This window comes from Cygnus olor, chromosome 3 (assembly GCF_009769625.2).
Source record: "Cygnus olor isolate bCygOlo1 chromosome 3, bCygOlo1.pri.v2, whole genome shotgun sequence".
NCBI classification, from domain to species: Eukaryota; Metazoa; Chordata; class Aves; order Anseriformes; family Anatidae; genus Cygnus; species Cygnus olor.
This window is the reverse complement of record NC_049171.1, coordinates 92,744,005-92,770,637: the sequence shown is the minus strand read 5'-3', so window position 1 is coordinate 92,770,637 and position 26,633 is coordinate 92,744,005. Positions and strand designations below refer to the sequence as shown.

The 26,633-nt window shown below is 41.9% G+C and overlaps 1 protein-coding gene across 1 annotated transcript; it reads right to left on the bottom strand.

Annotated features, from left to right (window-relative positions):
- Positions 1-22,404: 22,404 nt before the first annotated feature.
- LOC121066992 lies at positions 22,405-26,277 on the bottom strand. Its single transcript, XM_040550882.1, has 3 exons — positions 26,034-26,277; positions 25,189-25,500; positions 22,405-22,854 (listed from the first exon to the last, which is right to left on the bottom strand). Exons 1-3 carry the CDS (start codon positions 26,226-26,228, stop codon positions 22,645-22,647), a joined length of 717 nt encoding a protein of 238 aa, XP_040406816.1. The 5' UTR covers positions 26,229-26,277; the 3' UTR covers positions 22,405-22,644.
- Between the last annotated feature and the right edge of the window lie 356 nt (positions 26,278-26,633).

The following is a 26,633-nucleotide window of genomic DNA, read 5'->3' as shown; positions in this document are numbered from 1 at the left end:
AGCTTCCTGTGAATCCTCAGAAGAGGGATGTGTATTTAGAAATGAAAGGCTCTAATTCAGTCCTCTGTGACTGAGGCACACAATATTCAATTTCCATGTTTTACATCAACAGGCCTTTTCGTAAAACTGCCTTGAGATAGGCGCGGTGTGACTGCCACAGATTCTTCTGTTCTAGCCAGCTTCAAAACTTCCATCAAGCTGTTGACAAGGACTCTGCATGTCTAGGATGTAACGGCCCTGCTACCAATGTACCCACAATAGTTCCAGAAGAGGTGCTCAACATTAAAACTCTATCCTATATATAGATAAGTATCTGTAGTGGACAGAGCAGTATGCCTCTTTGGGCAGAATTTAATACCATGCCCATATTTCCTCTCCTGATGTTATTACTGCCCTGGTAGAACAGTCACCCAGCTTGATCCAAACCTGAGTCAGGACATGAGCAGCGGGGACCACCATGGCATGTAGACTAGAGCACAGGACTACTTAAGTAGGAAAGCGTCACTGATAAAACTCTTGAGAAGGCCATTTGTTTCCTCACGTATGTGAGGAATAACATGAGGCTATGTAAAAAGAGCAATGATAATGTCTACTTAGTCTCCAAATCCTCTCCTGAAGGAAGCCATTTTAAAGCAGTTATAAGAAAATAAAAGATGATGTTGAAATACAGACAAATGAAATTTTAGCTACCTACGAGCATTGTTACGAGCTATAGAAGGTGGCTTCCTCTTCTCTGGGGAAGAGATTTGATATTGCTCCATCTGTTGTGGCTTTTTTCAATAATGCACAGAGTAGCAGAGAACTGAGAGTACTTTTGCAATGCAAATATCCTTTTTCCAGATCTCATTTGCCCGGATCTGCCCTGTTTCCAGCCTGTGACATGACATTCTGATAACTCTATTTCCACCCTTATTTTCTACTAACAAAATACATATAAAAATCTGCCACCGTTGTTAGAAATCTGGCACAAAATACTGTTTCTTTCTGCCCTTACTGAAACGTAGAGCCCCAATCTTCCAGAATACTTTCTCCAGTCAAACATGGTAATAGACTTGTGATGAGAGACTACAGCAAAGCAAGCTGTAGTCATAGTACCAAGTCACTCTTCTCTCCCCTTCTCTACAGTTTCTCCTACAGCTGATTATATGTATTTTTAATTGCACAGGAGTTGGGAAATCTGGATGGGGCATTCACAACTTCAAGCGAAAATGCGTAGTGTGTGTGGAGACTCCAGAGAAGCTGGGATTTGACTCATAGGAAGTAGATTTCAAACAGAAAAAAAAAAAAAAAAAAAGACTGTTCCATGCTGCTCCAAGCTGTTCCATGCTTCCAAATGCTCCATGAACATGTTTTGATGATTCAAAATTAGGTACAGTGGCAAGATGACATCAGCCGTGAGGCAATTTATATCATCTAGAAGTTATGACTGGAAATAAATAAATAAAATCAAAGATAAGTGTGAAATGGTGCCATGCACATTGAACCTTCAATCAGTAAGCACATCAGTTGTAAGGGTGTGAAATGCACTGGATCACACCTAAAGGCAAAGCACCAGGGATCCGCTGCCTACAGAAATCTGGGCTGCAGAAAGCCAGCAGACCTACTCTCTAAGAAAAAAAATATTTTTTTATTTTTCTGGTCATGCAGGTGTTCTGTAGGGCTGGTATAGAACAGGTAGTATGAAAGAGGGCCCCTTCTTCGTGAAGCTGAAATTATGAAGTCTAGTCAAAAGATTTATGTATTTATTTATTGCTGTCTCCTTATAACAAGGAAGAAAAGCTCTAGATCCAAAACAAAACAAAAAAGTTGCCTTACATGAAATCCAAAGGCAATCTAAGCAGTTGGACACTAGCCTTATTTTTTCCACGAGCTTTATTTTATAGACACCAAGTGGCGTGGAGAAAGAATTTGGAAACTGTGACCTGAAACCTGAAAGAGCACAGAAGTTCATAATGAATGCTGACATCTGCTTAACCTCACACCTCTATTTCTGTTCCTACTACAGCTAGGACTGTCACTGATTTTAATCAGTGTCACAGCCTTTCATACTAAATCTAGAACACAGAAAACTTCAACTTCCAGCTGTAAGTGGAATCAGTGGCAAAGAAAACTGAGGAAAAAAAGAAAGAAGAAACGATACAGCAAAAAAAGTTTTACTTTCTGTATTTAGTTATCAGTATGACCTGTCTTTAACCCAAACACTATGGTTAATAGGTTTCCTGTAGCCATCATGTGATTAGACAGCTCTTGCACCTGTTAGCATATTTAGGCATGTATTTTTGTGTTAACGGCCAGTGTCTCTTTCTAAATAAGCCACGACTACATTTTAAATTGCTTAAGTCAACTTCCTCAAGCAACCACAAAGTGAGAGGTTCTCGTGGGAAAAAAAAAAGAAAAAAAAGAAAAAAAAGTGCCAGGCATCAGTTTTCAGTTCAGAAAACCTCAATGAAATCTAAAAATTATTTATCAGAGGAAGGGAAAAGAAATTAGAAACCACCCAATCAAAATACAGAATAAAAAATATAGAGGGGAATAATCAGGTCACCAGTGGAAAAAATACCTTTATCTATGTTTTAACTTTGCTTTGAAATGCTTTGTTTTGAAATGCTCTTGCTTTAACAAGATCATCATAGATAACCAGTTTTCTGCAAGTAAACATTATAGTATTAATCTGAAAATGTTCAGAACAATAAAACTAATTTCTGTCTGGGGAGAGGACAGAGTGCTGCTGGTACAGGGCACCTCACCACTAACTGCTGTTACGTGCTTGTACCTGGAAATAATCTGCAAGGAATAAAAGGGATTTTTTTAAGTAACAGCAGAATGGTTTACCCTATTCCACCCTTCCCTTGCACCTCACAAAGTGTTATCATTAATGCCATTTTTTCTTTCTATATTATGCTTCAGGTACAAATTTCACAACCTTAACTTTTGCTTTTCCAAGTAACCCATTTTGGCCCAAACCTCATCCCTACACATTCTTTTTCCAGAGCGCCGGCATGGGAAAAGGCATGCTGAAGAGGCCGAGCTGCACTTCAACAGCAGCCTCCCTGCCCTCCAGGACATCCTGGCTCCTTCCCTGCCAAAGCCCGGGGCGATGCAGCTGCTGCTGGGAGGCTGCAGGGCGGGAGGCTGAGCTTTCGGGGCCTCTGGATGGCGGTGCGCAGAGATGACTGCATCTGTGGTGGTTTTCACTTAAAAGGCTCCTTCTGTTATCAGTCATGTAAAGGTCTATTGACTTCAGTCAGGCTTTATACATACTGTCACACGCGCACATGCGTGCGAAGCGTGGTCATGCTGCATCACATAGCAGGCAGCCACTGTGACAGTGAGAAAGCGTTTTTGTTTGTGACCATTGGTACAATGACACAGAAACAACAGCTTTAGTTAAGTGCCTTGTACCAGGATAGTTCATGGTTCACATATAGGAGGGAATGGGAAAGACATTCTAACGTGAAATACCACAGCACCGGCAGTACCAGTTCAACTGTATTTGTGGGTTACATAAAAACAGTTCTCTGCAATAGTTGGGGCAGTGCAATTTTTCAGTATGGACAAGACCTGAGATGCTATCGGATTATCCGATTCTGCCTTGCCGTAGACTAATCCCTTTGTATTTCCACACAACTCTTGCATGAGCTCTAACCAGCCACAGCCCCACACCCAGCCTGCTCAAATTGGAGCGAGTGTTTCCTCATACAAGGCTGCTCTGTGCTAAACACGCAACCACCACCCAGCATCGCACGAAAGAGAAAGATTCACAATTTGTGCATTTCTTCCAGCTTGCTTGTTTATTTGGACAAGAATCCATTTCTGCAAACATTGAGGCTGGAGAGCAGATTTGTTTTCAGGGCTGACATTTGCCCAGGCTGACGAGAAGGCCGGGGACTCACAAAGAGTTTGGTAACTAGATGATACAGGCAGGGAACCTGCCGGCTTTCTCCTTGCTACAGAGGAGAGGCTGACAAATAACTGGCAGGATAAGCAACCTAATCCACCACAAAGACAAAACTGCGAGTTTGCTACCAACACCAGCAGCAGCAGATAAATCCCTTCAATTTTTGTGCTGAAATCGTGTTAACCTTCATAAATGCCTCCTATCTCATCTTCCCATGAAGTCACTCACTTCCGTGTATCATTATGGGCTCTGCAACATGCTAGTGACAACCAAGATGCGGTTATGTTGCCTCAGGCAACATCGCTTGATTTCTGGTTTTGAAGTTGCCGTATCTGCTCTGCCTACTAATTACGGTTTTGTACTTACGGTTCAAAGAACGATATTTAAAATAATAGACGGCGAAAGTTGAATTGCTAATATGCATAAGTAGCTACATTATATTGCCTTGGGTTTCACTATATCATTTTGACAAAGATGATACATGTGTTTCTCAGACATTAAGCATATTGTGTGACCTGGGATTAACCAGTTGCATATTTGGATTTTCCTGCTTACTCACATTTTCCCTAGCCATTTATGAAGTTAAAAAAGAAAGCCTCAGGTGTGTTAGATTATGTGATAGAAGTTTGTCTGCACACTCACAGAAGAGCACTGCAATGGCAGGAAGCAGAGCCCCAGTAATACCCTGCCCTGACTCCTCCCAGGCCCAGCCCAGGAGCCATCAGTCCATCAGGGGCCAACCTCTGCAAGCCCAGATGAGCAGGAGACACACGAGCAGATGGGAACCCAAATTAAGGGCTCTAAAGAAGGGACTGCCCATCCAGGGCCCTTGCAGGGCTGTCCCACAGCAGTCTCAGCTCCAGTGTGAACATAACCAATGACAGCTGATAAGCCAACACTAGGGCACCTTTTGTATGGAAAGGGGTTGCTGCCTGTATGTATGGGATCCAGGGGAAGAGCATTTCAGGATCGCATGAGACTTACTGTGGGATGTTTAGGAAGGCACCAGAGGTGGGAAAGGGATGGATTTAGGTGATTTGGGGGTGAACAAACATGGGAAAAATTAGAGAGACAAAGGGATAAAAAAAAAGGTCGGTCACAACCACCATAACAGGTGGCTGGTCGGTACATTTGTCTGGTCATATTCTGCATGTGAGCAGCATAATCTGTCCCATCTTATTTAATTCATTTCCACCTTTTCCAAGGTGAAGGACTTTCTATTCTTCGCACACGTGCCTGTATGGAGATCCAAGTGCCAGCAACTGGAGTCAGCCCATGGGTGGGAAGGCCCACATGTTCACTGTGCAACAACCCCAGAGTGAGTGCAGGTGTGCGAGTGATAGCAAAGAGCAAACTGGACTAGCTAATGAGTAGGTAACTGGCCTGGGAGCCAGGGGTGTCTCTGGGGTCAAGAGCATGGGGCCAGGGGAGTCCCTGGCCAGCTCTATGTGCACATGCATGCAGGAGCGGAGCAGCCTGTACCAGCCACCAGAGCAGGGCTGCAACCTCAGGATGCAGCCACTGCTACTGTCTGTTTGTATGAGTGCTCTGTGTGCCTCTGGGATCTGTGTGGCCAGTCATGTATATACGCGGTGTGTACGTGTGCTGTGGGCATGTGCTTTCTGGGAAGACACAGTCAGCCCTGCTCCTGGTTGGACCTGGGGCCATGCAGATGCAGCAGCCTTGCCTATCTCAGGACATCGCAACCATCACCACATATTTTCCCCTAGCAAGGTATTTTTTTCTAAATTACTACTACTCACATGGAAATTGTTGGCCCTAGTCCATACCACAAACACATTTTATAATATATTCTATTTCCCAAAGAGAGAGCTGTACGCTACAAATTACTGTTTCAGCACCCTACCTTCTCAAGTCCATTCTCACCTTTAAAAATAAAAAAAAGTGCAGTGGCTACTACACTAATAAGTCTCTGGAACTTAGATCAAGACAACTTAACAGGCAACAAAATAAGTCATGACAAAGAGAACCATCTATTTTCCACAGGAAAGAGCAGATGTGTTTGCTGTTCACCAGCAACAACTCCCTCATCAGGGATCACGATGGACCTCCCCGTCTCTTAATTTATTCACCATCAGGCCTATGGGCCACAGCCCTTAAGAGATGAGAACTAGACATTCAACACTAAACACAGTGAAAACTCTGCCTGAGAAGTGTGCAGCCTACATAAACAGGAAAGGAAACGCAGGCAGGGAGAGGCAGAGTGCCTTTCCCCAGGTCATACACCAGGTCCTTGACAGAGCCAGAAATAGAGCTCTGGCTTCCTGAGCCCCCTCCAGCGTGGCCCACCTGGTCTCCCATGTGGGTAGGTCGCAGACAGCGCTCCCATGCAAGGACACTGCTCCAGACATCGGTGGAGAGCAGAGCAGCAGCAACCCCACAGGAGCTGTGTCTGTACTCTTTTCAGGAACAGAAGTTTCAAGCAGGAGGAATTAGGCCAGGAGGCATTACATTGCAGTGACCGTATATTAATATTCTTTACTCCCAATCTGTTGTCTACCCTTTTCTGGATAGCATTTAAGGGATTTGTTTTGCACAATGAATTCATAGTTCCTTCTCACGTTTAACAGTCTATTTTTATCAGCAGACAACATCACCACAGAACCTAGTTATATGACTACTAGGAGAAGCTCCTATTTTTAACACTAATAAAACAAAAAACATAGCATATGAAGAAATCACTCTACTAGACAAACATTAACCAAAATATACAGCATCACTGTAGATGCTTACAGGCACTTCATCCTAGAAGTGACTGTTAGTCACTTCTGCAACTGATTTGAAGTAGAAAAAAAATAATTCTCTACATATTTAACGTGATGACACTTGCAGTCACTGAAATGAACGCTGGGATCCCAAGCCTATTTATCCACAAGCAAAATTCATCAGGAAGGGTAAGAAACAGATCTGAATTTGCTTTTCTGGGCCCTTTTCTGCAAGATGTAGGGCAGCAGTTGGCTTTGTTAAGTAACTCAAAAATCAGAACCGTAGGTGGTGGAGTCTCATTCAAGGTTGGCATCTGCATCATATGCAGCAGCATATATACTCAGTACACTGCTGCATATCCCCAAGCCTATGTGGTGGTGCTAACACAATATGAAGTAGGTGGTTTGGTTTCAGTTTTCTTATCTCTATAGAGCAGAAGGATTTGGAGGAGGGGTTGAATAGTAACCCAAAAGAACTTATAAATGCAGTTTGCTCCTAAGCCTTAGGGTTTCTTCCTCTTCCAAAACTAGTCCACCTAAGCTCAAAATCCTTCTCCCTCTCTCCCAGGTTTGAGCTGATTATATGCATGTTGTTCACTGGTCACGTATCATTACCTCTCTTGGCAGTAAGAACACACAACCATTCAAGTACATAAAAAGCGCAACATTTGTGGACGCACAGCGCCTTGGGCTGGCTGTCCCCACAGAGGATGAAGGCTCCCGTCACCCCATCCCAGCTCCTGTCCTCCCTGCAGGAAGCAGCTCCCTGCACACAGCAAAGAAACTCACTCAAAAAGTCACCAATTTGAGACACACTACTTCTATTTGGCTAAACCTTGTCATTCTCCTCAAACACCAGGCAACACTGGGGCAGAAGAATGAAGGATGGCATGTTTTGATGATGTACATACAGCCTGGAGTAAACCAAAATAAATTAATAATGTTACACCTGGGCAGTTAGCTGCGCTCGCTGACTATTAGCATGAGGCTGTGAGCCAAGTGCCATTAACCTCCAAGGCATATCATTATTAGACCATAACACCCAACCTGTCATGTCTCATTGTTTCATTAACACAGTTCTGGAAAGCCTCTAATAGAGTCAGGGAAACTGTTGCCTCAAAATTAGCAGAGATTACAAGATTTTGCACGTGGGTACTGAAGAGAAGAAAAGGAAGTTTATTACAATAATTTTAAGGGCATTAGAGATAACGGCGATAATTTTGTTTCTGATCTAAAGCTCACTGAAGTCAGCAAACAGGCTCCTACTCTTTTATTCTGAAAGAGTGATTATTATAAATATGATTCTCCCCTACTCATTTCTTAAATTAAATTAGAAGTTGCCCAGCCCAGAAGAAACCTGTAATGCATGTACCAAAATATTTGCATGGCTGACAAGCTCTGTCTTTGAATCTTTATGAAAGGCATATAATTGTGCTTAATGCAATTTATTTGTCATTAAAGAAATAAGCTTTGATCCAAACATCTTTGCAGAGATCCAAGAAACTAGAACTCCAGGTCTATTTTAAAGCATTGTGCATTTAACATTCATTCCTTTCCTTATCTTATTAGGAAAATTATTCCCTAGTAGATTATGGAAGTATAACAAAGGGAAAAGTGTTATACTTACTTAACTGTATTAATACTTCAAATTATAGTTGGGCCAGGTTTATGTTTGTTTTAAGAAAAGACACTGTCAAATAATTTAAACCAAAAATCTGGCACAAAGATTATTGACCACTGCACCACCCTGTAAAGTTAGATAGTATCAAACCAAGTAGGTTTCCATGTTTCACTCAGTCCCAAATGTCAACAGACAAATAAACACAAGAACTATACTAGGAAAGAAAGAAAAGGACCATTTTTAAAATGTTAATGGAAACACTGTCATGACAGATTTTAACGATAGTGGCAACTTGTCTGCATTTAAATAACTCTGCAGTGTGTGAATGGCCAACACAGGCATTGCACTCATACCCACAACGGAGGAATCAGCGTAGCTGGGGGGCTTTTTTTGGTTGATTTTTGAGAAAGAGTGTCTGATTTCTTTCTTTCCTTTTTTGGTTTGAGCAAGACATAAGCAAAGCAAATGCTCCAGAAAGTGATCAGCTGAACAAAAATAAAAAACAGAAAAAAAAAAGAAAACCTTGTGTAATAGAAAAAGTTGGGTTTTGTTCCCCATGCCAAATGCCTCTAGGAAACTTTGTGGGAGTTGGGACATTCATCTCCCAGAATCTGGCCCCTAACGAGGAATTACACAGGCCAAGCCAAGAACAGGGGGAGAGCAAAAAAGGAAAGCAATTTCTATACTGATTGTGAAATAATCCGGATCATCTAATTTCCTATTACTCATTTAAAATATTTCTTTAAACAGAGGAAAATTACTTAGTCATAAAGTGACTTAAAAAAATAAAAGCATTTAAAACCACACTAATTTTACTTTTAAACTGGTTCTTACCATGTAAAAATTAGTTATTTTGATATTCAAAAAAAAAATCACAATGAAATCAAAACACCCATATTGGATGGCATCTTCTCTCAGACACATCAGTCTCTGAAGCCCAGGTAGCCTGATTCTGACCCTAGTAAATACAGCTGCTTGGGGAAAAACTGTAGACTAGCACAAGCATGTGGTAATGCTTCACAAGATTACTCTTCCAAGGTCAACACTGTTCACAGCTCTGAGACTCCTCAAACACAGGACTCAAATGCATGTTAAGTTCTACCACCTCTAGGCTCTGCTCAGCATCTTAGATACTGCTACAAATCACCATCCTTACCCCAAGACTCCCTAAAATTTTTTTTAACTCCATCTGAATTTCATATGGTAAGCAGCAGCAAGCAATGAAGTCCTACTCATCTTCTCATGGCCTGTAGCATAAGTCTTTCATCCATCCTTTCTTAGTGGCATCTTTCCCAAGGGAAAAAAAAAAAAAGAAAAAGAAAAAGTCCAATATCTATCTGCTGTTACAAAGAAGCTGGTCAGAACCTTTGACAATCACTACTGCTCTGCTCTGAACCTTCTCTAGCTCTAGTCTGCCTTCTCTGATGTGGAGCAAACCTTAGCCATTTTCTGTGCTGTTGGCTTCTAACTATTTATCCCATCATTTGAAGCCTCAATGCAATTGTCAACAGTGGAACCAAAGAATCCTCAAGAAAATCAGTAGTGAGGAGAGTACTGGATTTTGCACTCACGATTTTGCAGGGCTCGTCATTCTTTAAGAAACAGAGAAACAAACAAAATTCTCCCTCTAAGTCGTCTAGTGTTTAAGTGAAGGCAAGTCAGATTTCTTAACCAATGAATACTTGAAAGGCAGAGGAAAAAGATAGGAGAGACATTCCTGGAGCAGAAACACTGACACAAACACTTCTGTTTAGCTAAATGAAGTTTTTAGAAGTACAATGCTAGTCTGAATTATTATTCATATGAAGATCCTTTTAGTCCAATCTGACTGATATGGGAATTGCCATGCTGTAAAGACAAAGATATATTAGAGTATCTGCACAGTAAAAGCAGCTCAGGCCCAGTGAATTTGTTTCTAGAATACCCTTGTTAATTTCCCCCTATTTCAAAAAGGGTCTCAAATACAATCACCAGTCTCCTAAGAGAAAAAATCCACTCTGGGAAGTCTGTTTTTCATTTGTTTTTAAGCAACAACCAGTGCATGTCTTTGAGAGCGTCCCAAGAGGTAAACTTGGGCTTCTTGTCCCCAAATGGAAGGACAGAATTAGCTGCTTTGGCAGGCATTTTCCACTCCTTTCCTTAGATTCATTGTGAGCTCTCCAGGGAGAAGACTACAGAAGTAGATGAGGAAATCATGTGTATAAGGATGTGATGGGGGCAGGGGGATGGAAATGTCAGGGTATGAACTGCATTCCCCTCATCCCGTGATGACCACTGGCCGGATCTTGCAGCAGCATCCACAAGCTTGTAGCTGCTGTCAGACCCAGCAGTAGCTCAGGAATAACTTTGTCTGTGGAGCAACTGAGTACAGGCAGAGATATAAAATAGAGCTCCATCAGAACAGCACCAGTAAGCAAGGAGCACCAGCTTCACGGGGTCCGGGTCATGACTCAGGGACAGTTTCAAGTCCTTCAGATCTGACCCCAAACTGAGAGAACACCAGAAAAGTCCAGAAACTTTGCATATACCTGGAGAGCATAGGTCCAGGCCACTGGCAGTCTTCGGGGAACAGTTGTAGCTGTGACGACATTTTAAAGAGCTGTAGAAGTTCAGCCACAGATGCAGAGATGAAGCATTCATAGCATGCATTCTAATAATTTCTGTTTATACAGTTTAGAAAAAAAAAGTAACTGGAACTAATTCCTTTTTATGTGGGAATCTGCTCTGGTTTAACTCAAAGGTCATTTTCAAGTCTGTGTGCATTTACAGTGCTAGACAAATATTTGTCAAATATACAGGCTGCTGGTCTCATTTGAAAGATAAAGGTTATGGGGGAGGAGGGGAGAGAAAAAAAAAACGCCCAGCCAGTGCAGAACACAGAACTGAATGAACCTTAAGGAAAAGCATCCATCTGTCAGAGCATGACACATTCCTGCTAGCAGAGACTGCCACCTTTTGGGGAACAGCTTGAGAGACTGAGCAGAAAAGAGGATGCTTCATTTCCAGTCTTGGTTCCTTATTTGCCTGAATGTCAGCAGAGTCAAATAGTTTTAATTTTTCAGCTAACTTCCAGCAGAGGAAAAAAGAACATTTCCAAGAGGATCCCTGAACACCACTAGTTTCTTTTTCTGTAGCTCTTAAAAAGAAGCATTTTTACAGTCTTTTCATCTCAGCTGCTGCTACTGTTTTTGAATCTGTTAGCCACTTTCAATCAAACTGGACACAGGGGAAATATCTCAGATAAAATTCCAGCTTTCTTCCTGAGAAACAGAATATGAGAAGATGAGCTACACTCAAATTCATGCCTCATTAAGAGAAAGTGGAGGAGAAACGTATTACATATACGTTGATAGCAGCCAGTCAAGCAGTATGGATGTGGTTTTCCACTAATCACTGCAAATATACTTTCTTATCCCAGACCCAGCACTGAGCTCAGGCACACAAAAAAGGAACAAATTGTGGTCATTGTTGTAGGTAACCAAGGAGGGAAATAGATCACAAGTCAATAGGACTCAAATGTCGTTGTCAGCGCTACTCTTTTGGCAACTTGCCTTGCCAATACACAGGGACAGAGGCTACAATAAGGGAGACAACTATATACTCTTCACTCTTTGGAAATGCTTTGTATGGATGTTTTTATATCATCTACAAAATATAATTAAGAAACAAACAAAAAAGCAGATACTGGCTTAGGAATCTTGGACGTATTACTTTCAGTCTGATATCAAAATAGGTTCATCAGATTCCAAAAAAAAAGTTTGAGTAATGCAAAAAACTGAGCTGTTGTAAAAACCTTACAACATCTGTTGAAGTAGAAACAGCAGAGTCAGTCATTTCTGCTGTCTTCCTTACTCCTCTTACCAGAAGGGGTTTTGTTTTTATTCTCCCCTTTTCAATTCATCTGCTCCATTTCAATCTCAGTTTCTCAGAGGCTTCGGGTTTATTAGGTTCTTACAGGAGTCGTGACAACAGGTAGGGAAAAGAAAGACAGCCTTAATACCTTTAGGGAGGGACAGGCTACAGCCAGAGCTCAACCATATTATTCAGCACAAGAAACTGTACAGGAAACCAGATGCCAGTCAGTAGTTCCAAGAACTTACAGTTGCATGTCTGCTGCCTGCTTTGACTGGTGAACACTATCTCACAATGCAATCTGTAGCTGCACCCTGCTGTGACAGCCCCCTCTTGACCCACCTTTTTTGTTATTATTTCTATAAGAAACACAGAGAGAACCAATGATGTTTTTGAAGACTCATTTACTTTCTCAGACCAGGAACCCTGTAGTTTCAGAGAACAACAGAAACCTCCTGTACAGTTGCCCTGGTTAATGACAGCAAGCCGTACATTTCACATGAACCTGCCCATCACTGGCTGACTAAACCACCCTACAAGCCCGTAAGATGCTCTCCTCTAACACCATAAAGGGAGACTGATGATATTGTCCTTCAGAAGGTCAAACAGGCTCAAGTTGCTCCAGCGGAGGCTTAGATTAGATATTATGAAGAGTTTCTTCATGGAAAGGCTGGTTAGACATCGAAACAGGCTGCACAGGGAAGTGGTGAAATCCCTGTCCCTAGAGGTGTTTGAGACACATGGACATGGTGCTTAGGGACATCATTTAGTGGTAGAATTAGCAGTGTTAGGCTGATGGTTGGACGTGATGATCTTAAGGGTCTCTTCCAACCTAGATGATTCTGTGATTCTAAGTTCAAAAGTCCCTACATTTTGCCCTTATACTACAAAAGGGAATATGAAAAAAAAAAAAAAAAAAAAACCACAACTGTGATTCAATCCATCTTAGAGCAACTTATCCCAGAAAGTCTTCGCTGAGCAGCCATCACCTACTAAGCTGCTACCTCCTTGTCCTCTTCCTCTTTCTCCTCATCCCCAGCTGCGTTTATGCAAAAACTCGATCTTGATGTAGAGGAACAGTGGAGACTGAGATGTTAATAATCCTGAAGAGAATTACTGGGACTGTGAATGGAAAACATGACATCAAGGCTGAGGGGACAATAAAAGTCACACAAGAGGCTCAATGCTGAAAGGGACAGAACAGAAAACTATTCAGACAGTATGAGAAATGTTGCTTGTAGGGATCACACCTTCCCATTCCTTCCTTCTCAATTTATATGAAAAGAAGCAGCAGGAGCATTTCTGGATACAGAGGGTATTGGAGAAAAAGGACATTGACACAGCCACATCAGACCCAACATCTCAGTGGAGCAGACGCTAAAAGACACCCTGATCTTCCTGTGCTTCTGCTTTTCCTCCCCAGCCAGAAAGAGAATACAAGAGAATAAGCCTTGCCTGGTATTCACCTGAGGCATGCCAAGACCTCAGTGGTTAGAAACCACAGCACTAGTGGCTTGTTAGCTACAAACTACCACAGTATTTTAGAAGTGGAAGCCTATGTAGAAATTCCAAATCGAAGCCAAGTCTTGCAGCAGCAATTCTAGTTTGGATCCTATCAGGATGGCATCTGTTATAATTCTGGTGCTCAAAAAGCACCGCGAGAACAACTGATCTTAAAAGATTCGTTCTGGTTTAGCTTAAAGTCTAAAGTGTCTTAGTGAAGGATACTCCTAAAACTCTTGCTATTAGAGCAGCTACAGACTCGGTACCTCTGAATTAAGGATTGAGGCCATAATAATTTTCCACCCCCTGCAGGCTTATGAAAGAATATGCTCCTGCCACCACAGGAAAGCATTCTCAAACATCAGTGTGTGCAAAAAGAACAAAAGTTGGGCATTTTCTAGTGTTGATTGACAGAAGAGGAGATTGTTCATGCTACAAGAAGAACACAGAAGGTAATATTTCACCCTTGAAAAGCTACTCTTGTCAGAGACAGAAATTCACGGTACCCTTTATAGTTGGACGTCTTTGAAAGACACTACAACTTTGGTGAGCCAACAAGAGTTAATCAATTCGTTTCCTTGTTCTCCTGGGTGGGAGGGGGGAAGAAGCATTTTTCCCTCTGAAATTACTGAAGCAGAACTGACAACAGATACTCTTTCAGTGAGCTGAAAAACACTGTTAGGAATACATGATGCTCAAAGGCTTTTTTAAAATCCTTGTCCATCCCAGACACCAAAGCAAAATCAAACTGAGCTGATCCTAAGTTTCCAGTATTCTATTAAGAAGCTAATAACAACATTATCCTAGACAAACCAGAAAGTAATTTAGCCCCTCACGATTCTCAACCTGAAGGTAGGTAGGCTTACTCTGAGAAAATGTCTCTGAAAAGAAGTTAAATTGCCACAGTCTTATTGAGCTGCTTACAGCACTGCTCTGGATTGTCTCCCTTCTGCAAGCCTTAATATCCTTTATCTGTTGGTTCGCTCTTACTGCCGAGGGTATATTTGGCTTGCCCAGCAACATGAACATGTGCAAGAATCTCTCCTCTGACCTCGGGATATCCTATAGAATGGGGCAAAATCAGGCTGCCTGGCAATGTTCCAAAAGAGTAAAACGGACAAGCACCTAGGCCAGCAGAAATATTCAAATGCATTTTCTCCTTAAAACAAGCAATAAGCTACTCACGGGAATCTATCAAGGCAGGCTATAAAAGCAAGCTAGGAGAATGCTTTGCAAATCAGCCGCAACAAATTTGTGTCACCTTAGATCACCAGAAGGACTTTGTTTTGTTACAACAAACAAAAAAGCACAAACCAAAAACACTTCCTTTGACAGATGAATTAAATAAACATTTTCTGTCCTAGGCATCAGAACTAGGCTGGATAAACAGGTCTACCAACCTAACTTGCCAGTCCAGTTAAATGTTAACAAACATTTCAGCATTATTTTAGCCAAAGACAACTTTATGCCCAAATGTCTTCTTGGTCCCCCTGTCAGACTATTAAGATGATGTTACTTGAAACCTTTAAGTAGAATATGACTTCAAATTGTATTTGATCAGTTAAGGCATATACAATGGTACATACTAAAACAAGGTAAATTTTCTTATGGTGTTAAGGCAGTTAAATATTAAAATCCTTTCAAAAATTCAGTGACGTTTGGTCATCTACATCCCTTCGGCTCCTTGGAATTCTGCACTCACTACATTTAAACAGTTTTTCTGAAAGATATTGTCTCTTTAACCCTTCATCAGCCTCCCTTGTTCCCAAATTGGGACGTGTGAGCGTGTGTAAGAAAAGAAAAAGTCACCTGGGGTGAAGGTGGCAGAAAGCGTTTAGCATTATTTTGAAACTTTCTAGAGTTTCCTCTAAAAAGAGCACCAACATTTTAAAAACGACATAAAAGCAAGGGTCAGTTACAAAGCAGAGGTTTGCAAGGAAGATTACTGTGAGAAACCTATGTGAGCACAGTGCAGCAGCTGATAGTCTCCAAGAGAGGGCAGTCTTAGACTAGCGATGGTTCACAGACAAGGATTTATTGTTAACCTGTTCCCTGCCCCCGTTTTATTGTATTTATCTAAGAAGCTTGGTGTTTAAATAGCACTGTCCGTCAAAAAAAAATTGTCTAGGCCAACACTTACCAGTTAACCTCCTGCAAGCTTCAAAGGGGAGGGGAATGTTTCCTTTCTACTGCACATGGATCTCAGTCCAAGAAAAAAAAAAAAAACATATAGTTAAGCACATCCTCATCTTCAAATACATGATTAATTCTACAGCAGTCAACTGCATTTCTCTTACTTCAGAGTTCACCAGCAGTTAGATCAGGGTGGGAGGCAATCACACAGATTCTGCAAGACCAAATACCAGCGCAGCAAAAATAATGGGGGGCGGAGAACACCATTGATAAAGCATTTTCCTGCAAAGACAAAGGTTCTTCCAGGCTTTTTTGTTTGTTTGTTTTTAAAGTCACTATCATACAGCTAAACTAAGCCAGCCCTGCTGTCTGTTTTCATTTCTAAACAGATATTTTACCACTTAAGTAATTGGAGAGATAAAACTAAAGCAAATCAGAGTCTTCCTAACCTTTCTTCAGATCCTTAATAAAGACAGACTGGAAAAGTCAGCCCCAAAATACAGTCCAGTAGCTTCTTTCTTGCCAGCAAGCAGACTGCCTTCTAGAAAGAGGCCAAAGCTTTCCACCAACTCCCACTGCTTCCAGCCTCTCCATGCTTTAGAGTCATCATTTGGATATTTGTACTTCCAGCCAATGCACCAGCTAATCGAATCATAGAATACTCTGAGTTGGAAGGGACCTGCAAAGATCACTGAGTCCAACTCCTGGGTCTGCAAAAATCAGATTGATGATGGTGGTTCCCAAGACCCGGAGAGATCCCATATTTATGGGTGTTGAGGGTAACCACTACAAGGTAAGCTGGTTGGAAGTAACCCAACTTCTGTGCAGTATTTATCTCTATTTACACCAATGCTGAGGGCGGAGCCACCAGCTGAAGTGTAGGAAACAGCATCCAGAGCTGTGGGGACCAGGGCAACAATCAAACAGCAGCTCTCCAAGGAGAGACACAGGCTGTCCTTCAGGAGCACTGGACAAACACGTAAGAAACTAGGGGTAGAGGAACGGCTGTGAGCACAGTACTACTTTACATCATCTAAGTAACAGGATCCTGATTCATACACAAGTACCCTGCTGGGTCCTTTAGTCCAACTATGCACACCAACACTTAGCCCCCGTGAGACTTATCTGTTGTTGCCTTCTAGGTGGCAAAGCTCACAGGTGTGTTCACCCCACTCAGTAAAACTGGAGTCCAGTGAATTCCACTCCTGCAACCACAATCACCCTCAGCACAGTACAGATGCACCTCTTTTCTTTCCTCTCTCTGTCCCAAGCATCCACATGAAACTATTTTTGTTTATGTTGGTGAGCAATTTCATTAAAAGGGGAACTAAGATAGTGAAAGAGGTCACTTCCCCTCCCTTCCGCCCCAATAAGGCTAGTCCACGTGGATATCAGGAGTTTCAGAGACTTCTGTGACATGAAGTTAAGATAAAGATCGAGAAAAAACAGCAGTGAAACTTTTGGGGTAAAAATGCAGGAGGAAAGATGTCTTAAATGAAAAGTTCTTAACTATGATTTCAAGGCTGCAAAAGAAAGGAAACAAGGACTTATTTTCTTGCTTTACTTGCTAGAGTACTCAAAAAAAAAAAAAAAAAGCTCCACCCCAAAAGAAAACAAGAAAATACCCCACCAGGTTCTGCTGTCCACAGAACACCATGGGAAATAGCGAACCACTTTGATCAAAGTTGCTACCCAGTGTGAATATGTGGAAAGTTTTGTGGCTGTAATGGGACTTTTTAAAGCCATACTATCCCATCAGACTCTACAGTGGTAATACTTGAAGTACTTTTTGAAAGCCAGAACAGCTAACCCAGCTACCACTGAGGTTAACAGCATGATTTCCACTGGTTACAGTGAAAGTTGGACCAGGCTATAGCAGTAGTAAGGTCCTTGGAAGAAAGCGCCAATGAAGTCTCTTTAATTTCTCTTCGCAACAACAAGGTAACTACAAATCTCAGGAGACTATATCTTTTAAGCCAAAGGACCATTTCAGTAACACCCACCCAAAGTTGTGTGTTTCTAGTAGCTTAAGAGGGAATGAGTCCACGAAGTGCTAAGCAACTTGTTTGGAGCTTGGGAACTGTAGAAGAAAGGAGTCCCCAAAGCATGGAGTTCATTAACCTAACCACAACATTACGAACATTGATTTTTAAGGAAATGCCAAGAACGCTATTGCTTCTACTGACACTGTATCTCTAAAGAGGTAAAGTGCCTTGCTTTTAAACATGTAACACACATTAAAGATAGCCCTTATACGCCCAAAGCACAGACAAAAGGGTAATTCAAGTACATTTCTGTAGTTTAGGTCAAATGGGTGTTTTAAAACACAACAAATGATGTTCAAGTCCTGAGATTGCAGGTGTGAGGCTGCCCTAAGGAGCCAGAGCCCACACCTGGCTGTGACTGGTGGCAACCCAGGTGCAAGCACTTACCCACTCAGGCCTCACCCCCCACCCCTGAGGGGAAGGGCAAGCCACCTGCACACACAGACAAACCCTTTTAAACACCCTAGTTTTGTACTTAGGGGAGTCATTCCCATAATTGTAACGCAACAAGAAGCCTATCTCATTCCATACAACTTACAAAGCAGTTTATAAAGCTGAAGGCAGCAGGCAGGACCTAAAACATTTTTCTCCAGCACAGTTAGTGTTAAATGAGTATCAGAAGACCTGAAAGTTTCTTCTCCCAACGGACCCAAAGTACATACAGCATACCTGGAAGCTGGCTGCTCATCACTACTAGCAAGCAGCCTTTAAACCAGTCCCAAAAGACCTGGAGCGAAAGCGCCCATTCCAGGACAACAGCAACCTGTTACACCACAAGCAGAACGGCACCTGACTCTTTGCCACAGACAATTTGCTAACTGAAATCAGGTACGCAGGAGGCCCCCCACACACCTGGCCTTACTGCAACGCCTTCCTGCTCCGTGCCAGCCTGGCTCGCAGGGGCAGGGAGCACCTGAGCACACAGGTGCCGCCCAAGCATTGCTGCAGCTCAGTGAGAATCATTCCTTTTTCTGCTGCCTCTCCTCATAACAGCGATTTGGAAATAGTTTTCCCCAAATTATTACAGGTTTCTTACCTTGGTAACACCTATTCTAGGACTGCATAGCTGGAAATAGGCGAAATAACTTCACGGTCCTAAGAGCATGAAAACCACCTACAGCATCCCCTCCCCTCGTACAGAGGGATCATGCCACTCATCCATGCATCTTAACGAAGCTCTCCGAGGTTTTTGTGTCCCACGCTCCCGGGGATGCCCGGTAACTCCCCCTGGGCTGTCACTCCCATTGCTCTCGAGTAGCCTGCCCCTAAGAGCAGCCTGCCCCTACCTTGCCTTGCTCCAGGGGGCCGGGCTAGGCTCCCGGTGCCGTGCCGGGCTACTGCGGTGCTGCTGGGCTTGTCCCGTGCTTGTCCCGGGGCATCCTGCACCCGCTGCCCTACACGGAGCTGATAAGACGGAGGCGGGTGCAGAGCGGGGCTTTGTGACTTCCCTGCCTGCTACAGCGACGTGAGCAAGTGCAGGGCTCTTGCAGTCTCTCAGCTGAATTTCGCTGGTAATGCTCAGTGTAATGTGGTTTTAATGTCGCGCAGCTGAGACAATGAAAGCAAGCAGTGTTACCGATGTGCTTACCCTCTTTCCGCTGGGGTTCGTTTGACCTGCTGAACTTTGCAGGGTTGGCACTGAAAACAGCGGGTGGTCTTCAGGCACGATTTTCCTTTCTGCTGCAGGTCTCGTCTTTCTCTCTCCTTAGCTTTCTACTGCAATGAAAAAAGCAGAGGGAGATTTGGATCAGGTTGGTTAAACCTGTGTACAGGTAGGAGCTCATCTTAAGCTCAAAATACATCTGAGGTCAGAAGTCACAAATTAACTGAAAAGAGCCTGTGCAATTTTTATTTTTATTTTTTTTCAGGAATGCTGACCTTGTGGGCTTCTAAAAAAGCTCAGCTTTGATTTTTAGAAAAAAATTTGGCTAGAGGGTCCCCAGAGGAACTTTGGAACTTTAGAGGGTCCCCAGATGATTTAATATCTGAAACACCTTTCGCTTACCTAGCAGGTTGATACCTTCCTTTCTCTTCCAGGTTTGCCCTTTGATTTGGTGCAGCAAACCACGTTAGAGGAGAGTATGGCAGTTAACTGCTGTGAAATGTAGCCTTGCTAGTAGGCAAATTAGCAAATGTTCTGTTTTGTCAAGTTCAGTAATGCCCAGCTCAGGTACTTGTAAATCACAATAGCTGCAAAATAGGCGGGGGGAGGGGGAGGAAGGGAAAAAAAAAAAAGGAAATCACCACACTACTATTTCTAATCGTTAATTTGGGGCTCTTCAGAGTGGTATCAGAAACTTTAGACTAGCTTTATGCTACAACTCACAGGGCTAAAAAGCTCTTTTTGCTTGCTGTGGGTCTCTTGAAATCAAACCAGCTGTAAAATACTGCCTACCTTTAGGCTTAAAATAGCTGAAACCACCAAGTTTCCTGTGGTTTTACATAAAACCATACACTTTGTGATGAGTGCCTACTGTTGTAATACAAGAGTATGGGGCATAGCGGGCACCCCAAAGGCTGTAGTTGTCACCCCAGCAAAGGGCAAGTGCTGATCAGAGCTCAGAAGAACCTGAGGCAGGCACAGAGGAAATTGGATTTGGTTCTGTTCTTAGCTGCATGGCTAGTTCCTGTGACTTTGTCAGTGGATTCACAGCATTTCAAGTTTTATTGAGCTGAAACTCCCAGAAGCCAAGCAGCTAAACAGAAATTGCCGCTGGGAAAAAAAAAAAAATCTAGCTCTCATCCATGTGAAAATAAGTTTAGAAGTATAGAATGGGTACCCACAATGACCACATATCAGCAAAAAGCTAATCCATTTTTTTCCCTTGATTTTATGATTTTAGGATATGCGTGTGTTTGGAATATGCATGCAAGGCAGGGCAGCTGTCTCAAAGCTAGTCAGCGTTACCTCCTATGTGCAGTAAATAAAATGCAAAAGACTACTCCTGCCCCTCACCAAACTAGTTAGCATCAAAGTTAGCATCTCCAAAATTTAGTATCCAGTGTGTATTAAAAATACTTACTTCTATGGAGACTCTGTATTCTGGAACTTCCAGTGGACTCACGTTTGTGACTAATTCCAGTTGTCTTTTGAATTAACAATGCTAAATGTTGATTGATATCCTCTCTCCTGTCAGTTAATACTCAACAGTCTCCAACAATGAGGAGAGGTATTCCAAGTCTCTTGTCCTATTTCAAACTGTATTTATATACAAGTTAACTACAGGAAGCGTTTCCAGATTCAGCTGAAAACAAAGGACAGGCTTCTCTCACCTGTCTGGGTGATGTTCTTAAGATTTCTGGAAGAAAAACACAGATTTGAAAGCAGCTTATTTCCAGGTCTCCCTGTCAGGTCATTTGCAAAATGAAGCCTAATCACTGCCTTCCACAGAAATCCTAAAGCAGATGAGGGGCCCTGGGATGTTAGAGAGAGCTAATGACCCCTTCTGCTGGAAGTAGAGGAGCTGTTGCTTGATAACGCTCTTATTGGCTTATTTTTGATTATTCTAGTTATCTAAATCTATATATACAGGTCATACCCATAGCAAGCAACCTCACTTTACCTGGTCGCATTTCCTTTTCAGAAGATCATGTCATAGTTCATTTCAATCTTCTGCAGATTTTTCCATATCTATAAAGCAGACTCTCCTTGTAACCTTCACTGCTTCAGAAATGCAGAAGCTGTGGAAAAGCAAGACCCTGTGCTCTATGTTCGTTCTGCCCTGTCAGGAAGCCACCAAGTCAATAAACCTGGATCTGAAATACTCTCTTCTTTACTGCCTTGGTTCAGACAGCCTTGTACACAGAATTGGTTTTGTGAACACATTGCCACTGCCGTGCCCAACTAATACCACATTGACTGAGGTCAGACTTATCACGGATACAGTCCTGAGTAAGGACTACACTCCTTTCATCATTGTAAACCCTGACCTGAATGTGGTTTTGGATATCCAGCCTGATTATCAAATACTTTTGAGGTTGTGTTCCTGTTAAGAACGCAATGCAAAGAGAAGGGAGATTGAGACAAGAATTATTTAAATAAAACAGTCATACGTGTACGAGGATATATGGGTGAACTTTGTTCTGGCTGTAACACCACTGGAAAGTTCATGAGATTGCAGTTACTCTAGCCTGACATACTACTGTATGGCAGACAACTCTTCACTTTCTCAGTTGGGAGTATCTTCTACTGCATGACTAAAATAGCATTAAAAAAAAAGGTCTCATCTCACTAGACAAAATGCCTTTTAATGGGACTATATTAGGTATCTTTCCTTACCAGTGTGGGAACTTCAGAAATGATGACACCTCGATAACAAAGAACGTATGTGTTTGCCAGTGCTTGCTGGTCCGTTGCTGACTGAAGCTGTGTGTAACTACAGATGAGGCCACAGCACAGAGGGTAATGTTTCTATTCCAGAGTCAGGGAGCCTCAATCCAAAGCGAGGTGTCTGCCCAGCACATGGCAGTGAACACATAACAATATTAAATTCCCCTGAGCACTTTCCTCTGTGCTAATGAATCTATCTCTGAAACCTCTCCATGAAAAATTATTATAGGTAAGACCAAGTCGCTATGTTAATCCAAGGAAGTGAGAAAAAATAAAATACATTTGAAAAAGATTTCTTATTGCGTATCAGTTTATTTGTATAGATGAATGCCCCTGAATGATGTTAAACATGTTGGTGAGACAGCATGAAGTCCAATGATGTCATACAATCCCAATTTTCTTCAGAAAATCAGTTTTGTATTATTACATTCTGTGCATATAATCTTAGCTGAAATCCTGCACGTATGATTGGCATGGTGAGTAAAGGATGATAAAAAGCAGCAAAATTAGGGGCAGAAAAGTGAACACTGCCTTTTTTAAAAGCATTTTTTCTTATTTTTGTAGTCCTGGAAAATCTTTTTGAGAATGAAAAAGAACACAATAGCAAAACAGAACAGGTAATGGTTGTGGAAAAAGTAGAAGGCCAGATCCTTTACTGTATAAATAACATGAATAAAGATGAAGCAGTACAGGAACAAGGCATACTGGTTTGGGGGCTGGAGTAGATCTTGCAGTCCTTGGCTAAACTGTGGAAAAAGGAGAAAATACACATTATGTTACATGACTCTATTTCACTCACACCCAGTCCATGTGCTTCCCTGAGCAGACCTGGCCTGCTGGCACTCTTAGTTCATAAAAAGTGACTGTGAGATTAGTCATGTGAACTGAGACCAAATCAGCTATTCTGTTAAATAATAGGTGTCACATTCCCACCCATAACCATAACACAAGCTAGGTTTTCTCTCTCTGAAATAAAGGTTAGTGATCTTGTATTTACTGCAAGAAAGGGTCTGCAAATATGCAGAGTAGTTCATGTGAGGTAAGTGCACACCCATGGTAAGACTTTTGTGTATCCATCTCTACATCTGTGGCACAAACTCTAGCCTGTACTTTTTTACTTTACATGTACTCATAGGTAAACTTTCAGGTCTTAATAAGATAATTCATTAGTTAACTTGCTTAGTCCAGATGCATGTCATTTAGCCAAATACAGAATCACAGAATTGTCTAGGTTGGAAGAGACCTCCAAGATCACCCAGTCCAACCTCTGACCTAACACTAACAAGTCCTCCACTAAACCATATCACTAAGTTCAACATCTAAACGTCTCTTAAAGACCTCCAGGGATGGTGACTAAACCACTTCCCTGGGCAGCCCATTCCAATGCCTAACAACCCTTTCAGTAAAGAAGTTCTTCCTAATATCCAACCTAAACCTCCCCTGGCGCAACTTTAGCCCCTTCCCCCTCGTCCTGTCACCAGGCACGTGGGAGAATAGACCAACCCCCACCTCGCTACAGCCTCCTTTAAGGTACCTGTAGAAAGCGATAAGGTCGCCCCTGAGCCTCCTCTTCTCCAGGCTGAACAACCCCAGCTCCCTCAGCCGCTCCTCGTAAGACTTGTTCTCCAGACCCCTCACCAGCTTCGTCGCCCTTCTCTGGACTCTCTCGAGCACCTCCATGTCCTTCTTGTAGTGAGGGGCCCAAAACTGAACACAGTACTCGAGGTGCGGCCTCACCAGAGCCGAGTACAGGGGGACAATCACCTCCCTAGACCTGCTGGCCACACTGCTTCTTATGCAAGCCAGGATGCTGTTGGCCTTCTTGGCCACCTGAGCACACTGCTGGCTCATATTCAGCCGACTATCAACCAATACTCCCAGGTCCTTCTCTGCCAGGCAGCTTTCCAGCCACTCATCTCCCAGCCTGTAGCGCTGCTTGGGGTTGTTGTGCCCCAGGTGCAGGACCCGGCACTTGGCCTTGTTTATATACAAGGCCAATAAAATATATTGAATACATGACCTGATCCTCATATGTATTTCTCTTAATTGTCACTGCAGTTTCTTCGGCTATGTTTAAGTGAGATCCTATCTAGGAATATGGATTACTATATCAAAAAAATATACATATGTTTATGGAAAATTTTAGGGCTTTTATGGAGTTCAGCAGAGTGCCATTCTTGTGCATGACCTGAGCTGTTTCTATGTACAACAACACAAGTGCTACAAATACATGCAAGAGAAGACAAACATGCAAGTACCTCTAAAACGTTGATGATTTGTTAGATACTGTTTATTCTTTAAATCAGTCCAATGACAAATTGCTCCAAATCAGAGGAGAGTCAGGTTAACAGACAGCAAATGTGATGTGGAAAAGCCCAGACAAAGATTTGTAGCTGTCCCAAATTGTAGCAATTGACAAATAGTGTTCTCTTTTGGTCTGGACTGCCAACAGACTAACTCGAATATATGAAAACTTCAGTTATTTCTGTAAATAAAAGGCTTGCAAAACTGATTGTCTGTAAAATTTGTATCATTTGATTCTTTCACCCACTCATTTATTTATGCATTTGCATGTGCATATGATTTTGCATATAAATACATCCTTACATAATATATATGTAATACGAGTATATAAATATAAAAATATTTTCTTTGCATATGCATATTATGTATGCATATCTGAATAATCTAACTGTAACCCAGGAAATTGATCCTACTGTAGAAGCAGGAAACCGATCAATGCGGAGTTCAGACCAAGTCCTCTGTCATTTGTGGGAAAAAAATAAGAAAAAAAAGTGTTCTTGGATCCTTACCTCATAAACGTAATTTGAGAATTACCTGCTCTTTACTGTATTTTATAGTAGTGAACTTTACTACAGTTCACATTCTAGGGAGCAGAACAACTTCATGTTCCCTAAGTACATGTACAAGCTTTAAGGATCATCTGTTCAAGTCTAACTTTAAAAGAAGTCACAGTACTACACAATGCACAAAAGAATAAAACCTTACAAATTGCTTAGCACTGAATGTGAATGTTTCAATCTCTATTGCGTTCAACCCTTTATCCTTTTCCTACTTACCGATCTTTTCACTGCCTGTTGATGAATCTGCTCCATTCTCTCCTCATGAAGCCTTTGCTTTTCATTGTCCTCATGTTCATACTTCAGTTTAGCCAGAACAAAATCCCACCTCATCTTCTCAAGTTCAATATCAGCAGCTGTGACCTGCTTGCAGCAGAGCTCTTCCAGCTCCTCTGCATTGGTGGATGCTTCTGACTGCAAAGCACTGGTTCTTCCCTTCACTTCCAAATGTGCCGTATGGCACTTAGCATCCATGCTCTCACTTGTATTGTCTGAGATGAAAGATAATGTTGGCATGTCTATGATGTCTCCCTGCCAGAAATTGGAGAGAGGGATGATAAATTCATATTCAAGCTAATAAATGCAAATGGAATAGGTTCATCTAAGTTTACTTGAATATTTGTTCAAGTGATTATTCACACATTTGCACGGTGACTCACCAATTCTCTTATATCCATCATCTCCTTTTGAAAAGTTTGCTCTTAGAGTTGGAAAAGAAATCTTACAAAAAGAAATCTTGAATGTCATCTTTCAAAACATGAAATATCTATCATATAAAAATTGTCTGATCCAAAAATTTAAAGAAATTTTAAAAAAATATTTAATTAGGGCCTGTGTGACCTGAATCAAATGCTACAGCTCTTTTGATCAAATGCAAGGATCTCATATCTCATGAATTTGATACAATCTACAAAAATGTGAGCTACTAAGGTTCTTTAACTCTGAGAAGTAACTAAAATGTCTTGTTCTTCACTTTTCTTTTATAGATTCAGTTTCCTGGCTGATCTACATCTTCCATGACGCATTGTAGTTTTACACCTAGAAGAACTGTATTTTCCACTTACCATCTTTTCTTGCTTCTGCTTCCTGTTATCGTTATTCTGGGCTTTCTGTAATGTAAGATGAATATCTTTCTGATTTTCCTCTAGCTCATCCATAGTTGTTTGTAATGAATATTCTGATCCCTCTAGATTGCTGAGTTCTTGCAAATTGCCTTGTATTTCCTTTGTCTTTAGCAAACAGAGACCCTGGCTGAACATGGGAGACCCCCAGTGACATTAAAGCATCTATCTCCAGGGATGTTCTGGAACAGAATGGGGGTATGTATGTGGTGACAATGAAGCAGGTGACTGGTATGTAACAAAAGGAGTGGCTCTAAGCTAAACGTAGGCACATACACTTATGGCATGCTGGGCCATATACTAAAATGGCAAGGGGTTTAACTGTCGTTGAAATCCCATCATTTTCCTTGCCTAAATATGAAAACAAGAAAACAACAACAACAACAACAAAAATACACTGTATGTAGATCTGCAGGTAGATGTTCTGAAACTCTTGTTTGTAGGCTTATTAAGATGAGAACTTGTCAGTAAATCCCTTTATAGTAACCAGTGGAGCTGGCTAGAGGCCCTCAGGAAGCGAGCCTGAATATATCACACTTCTTT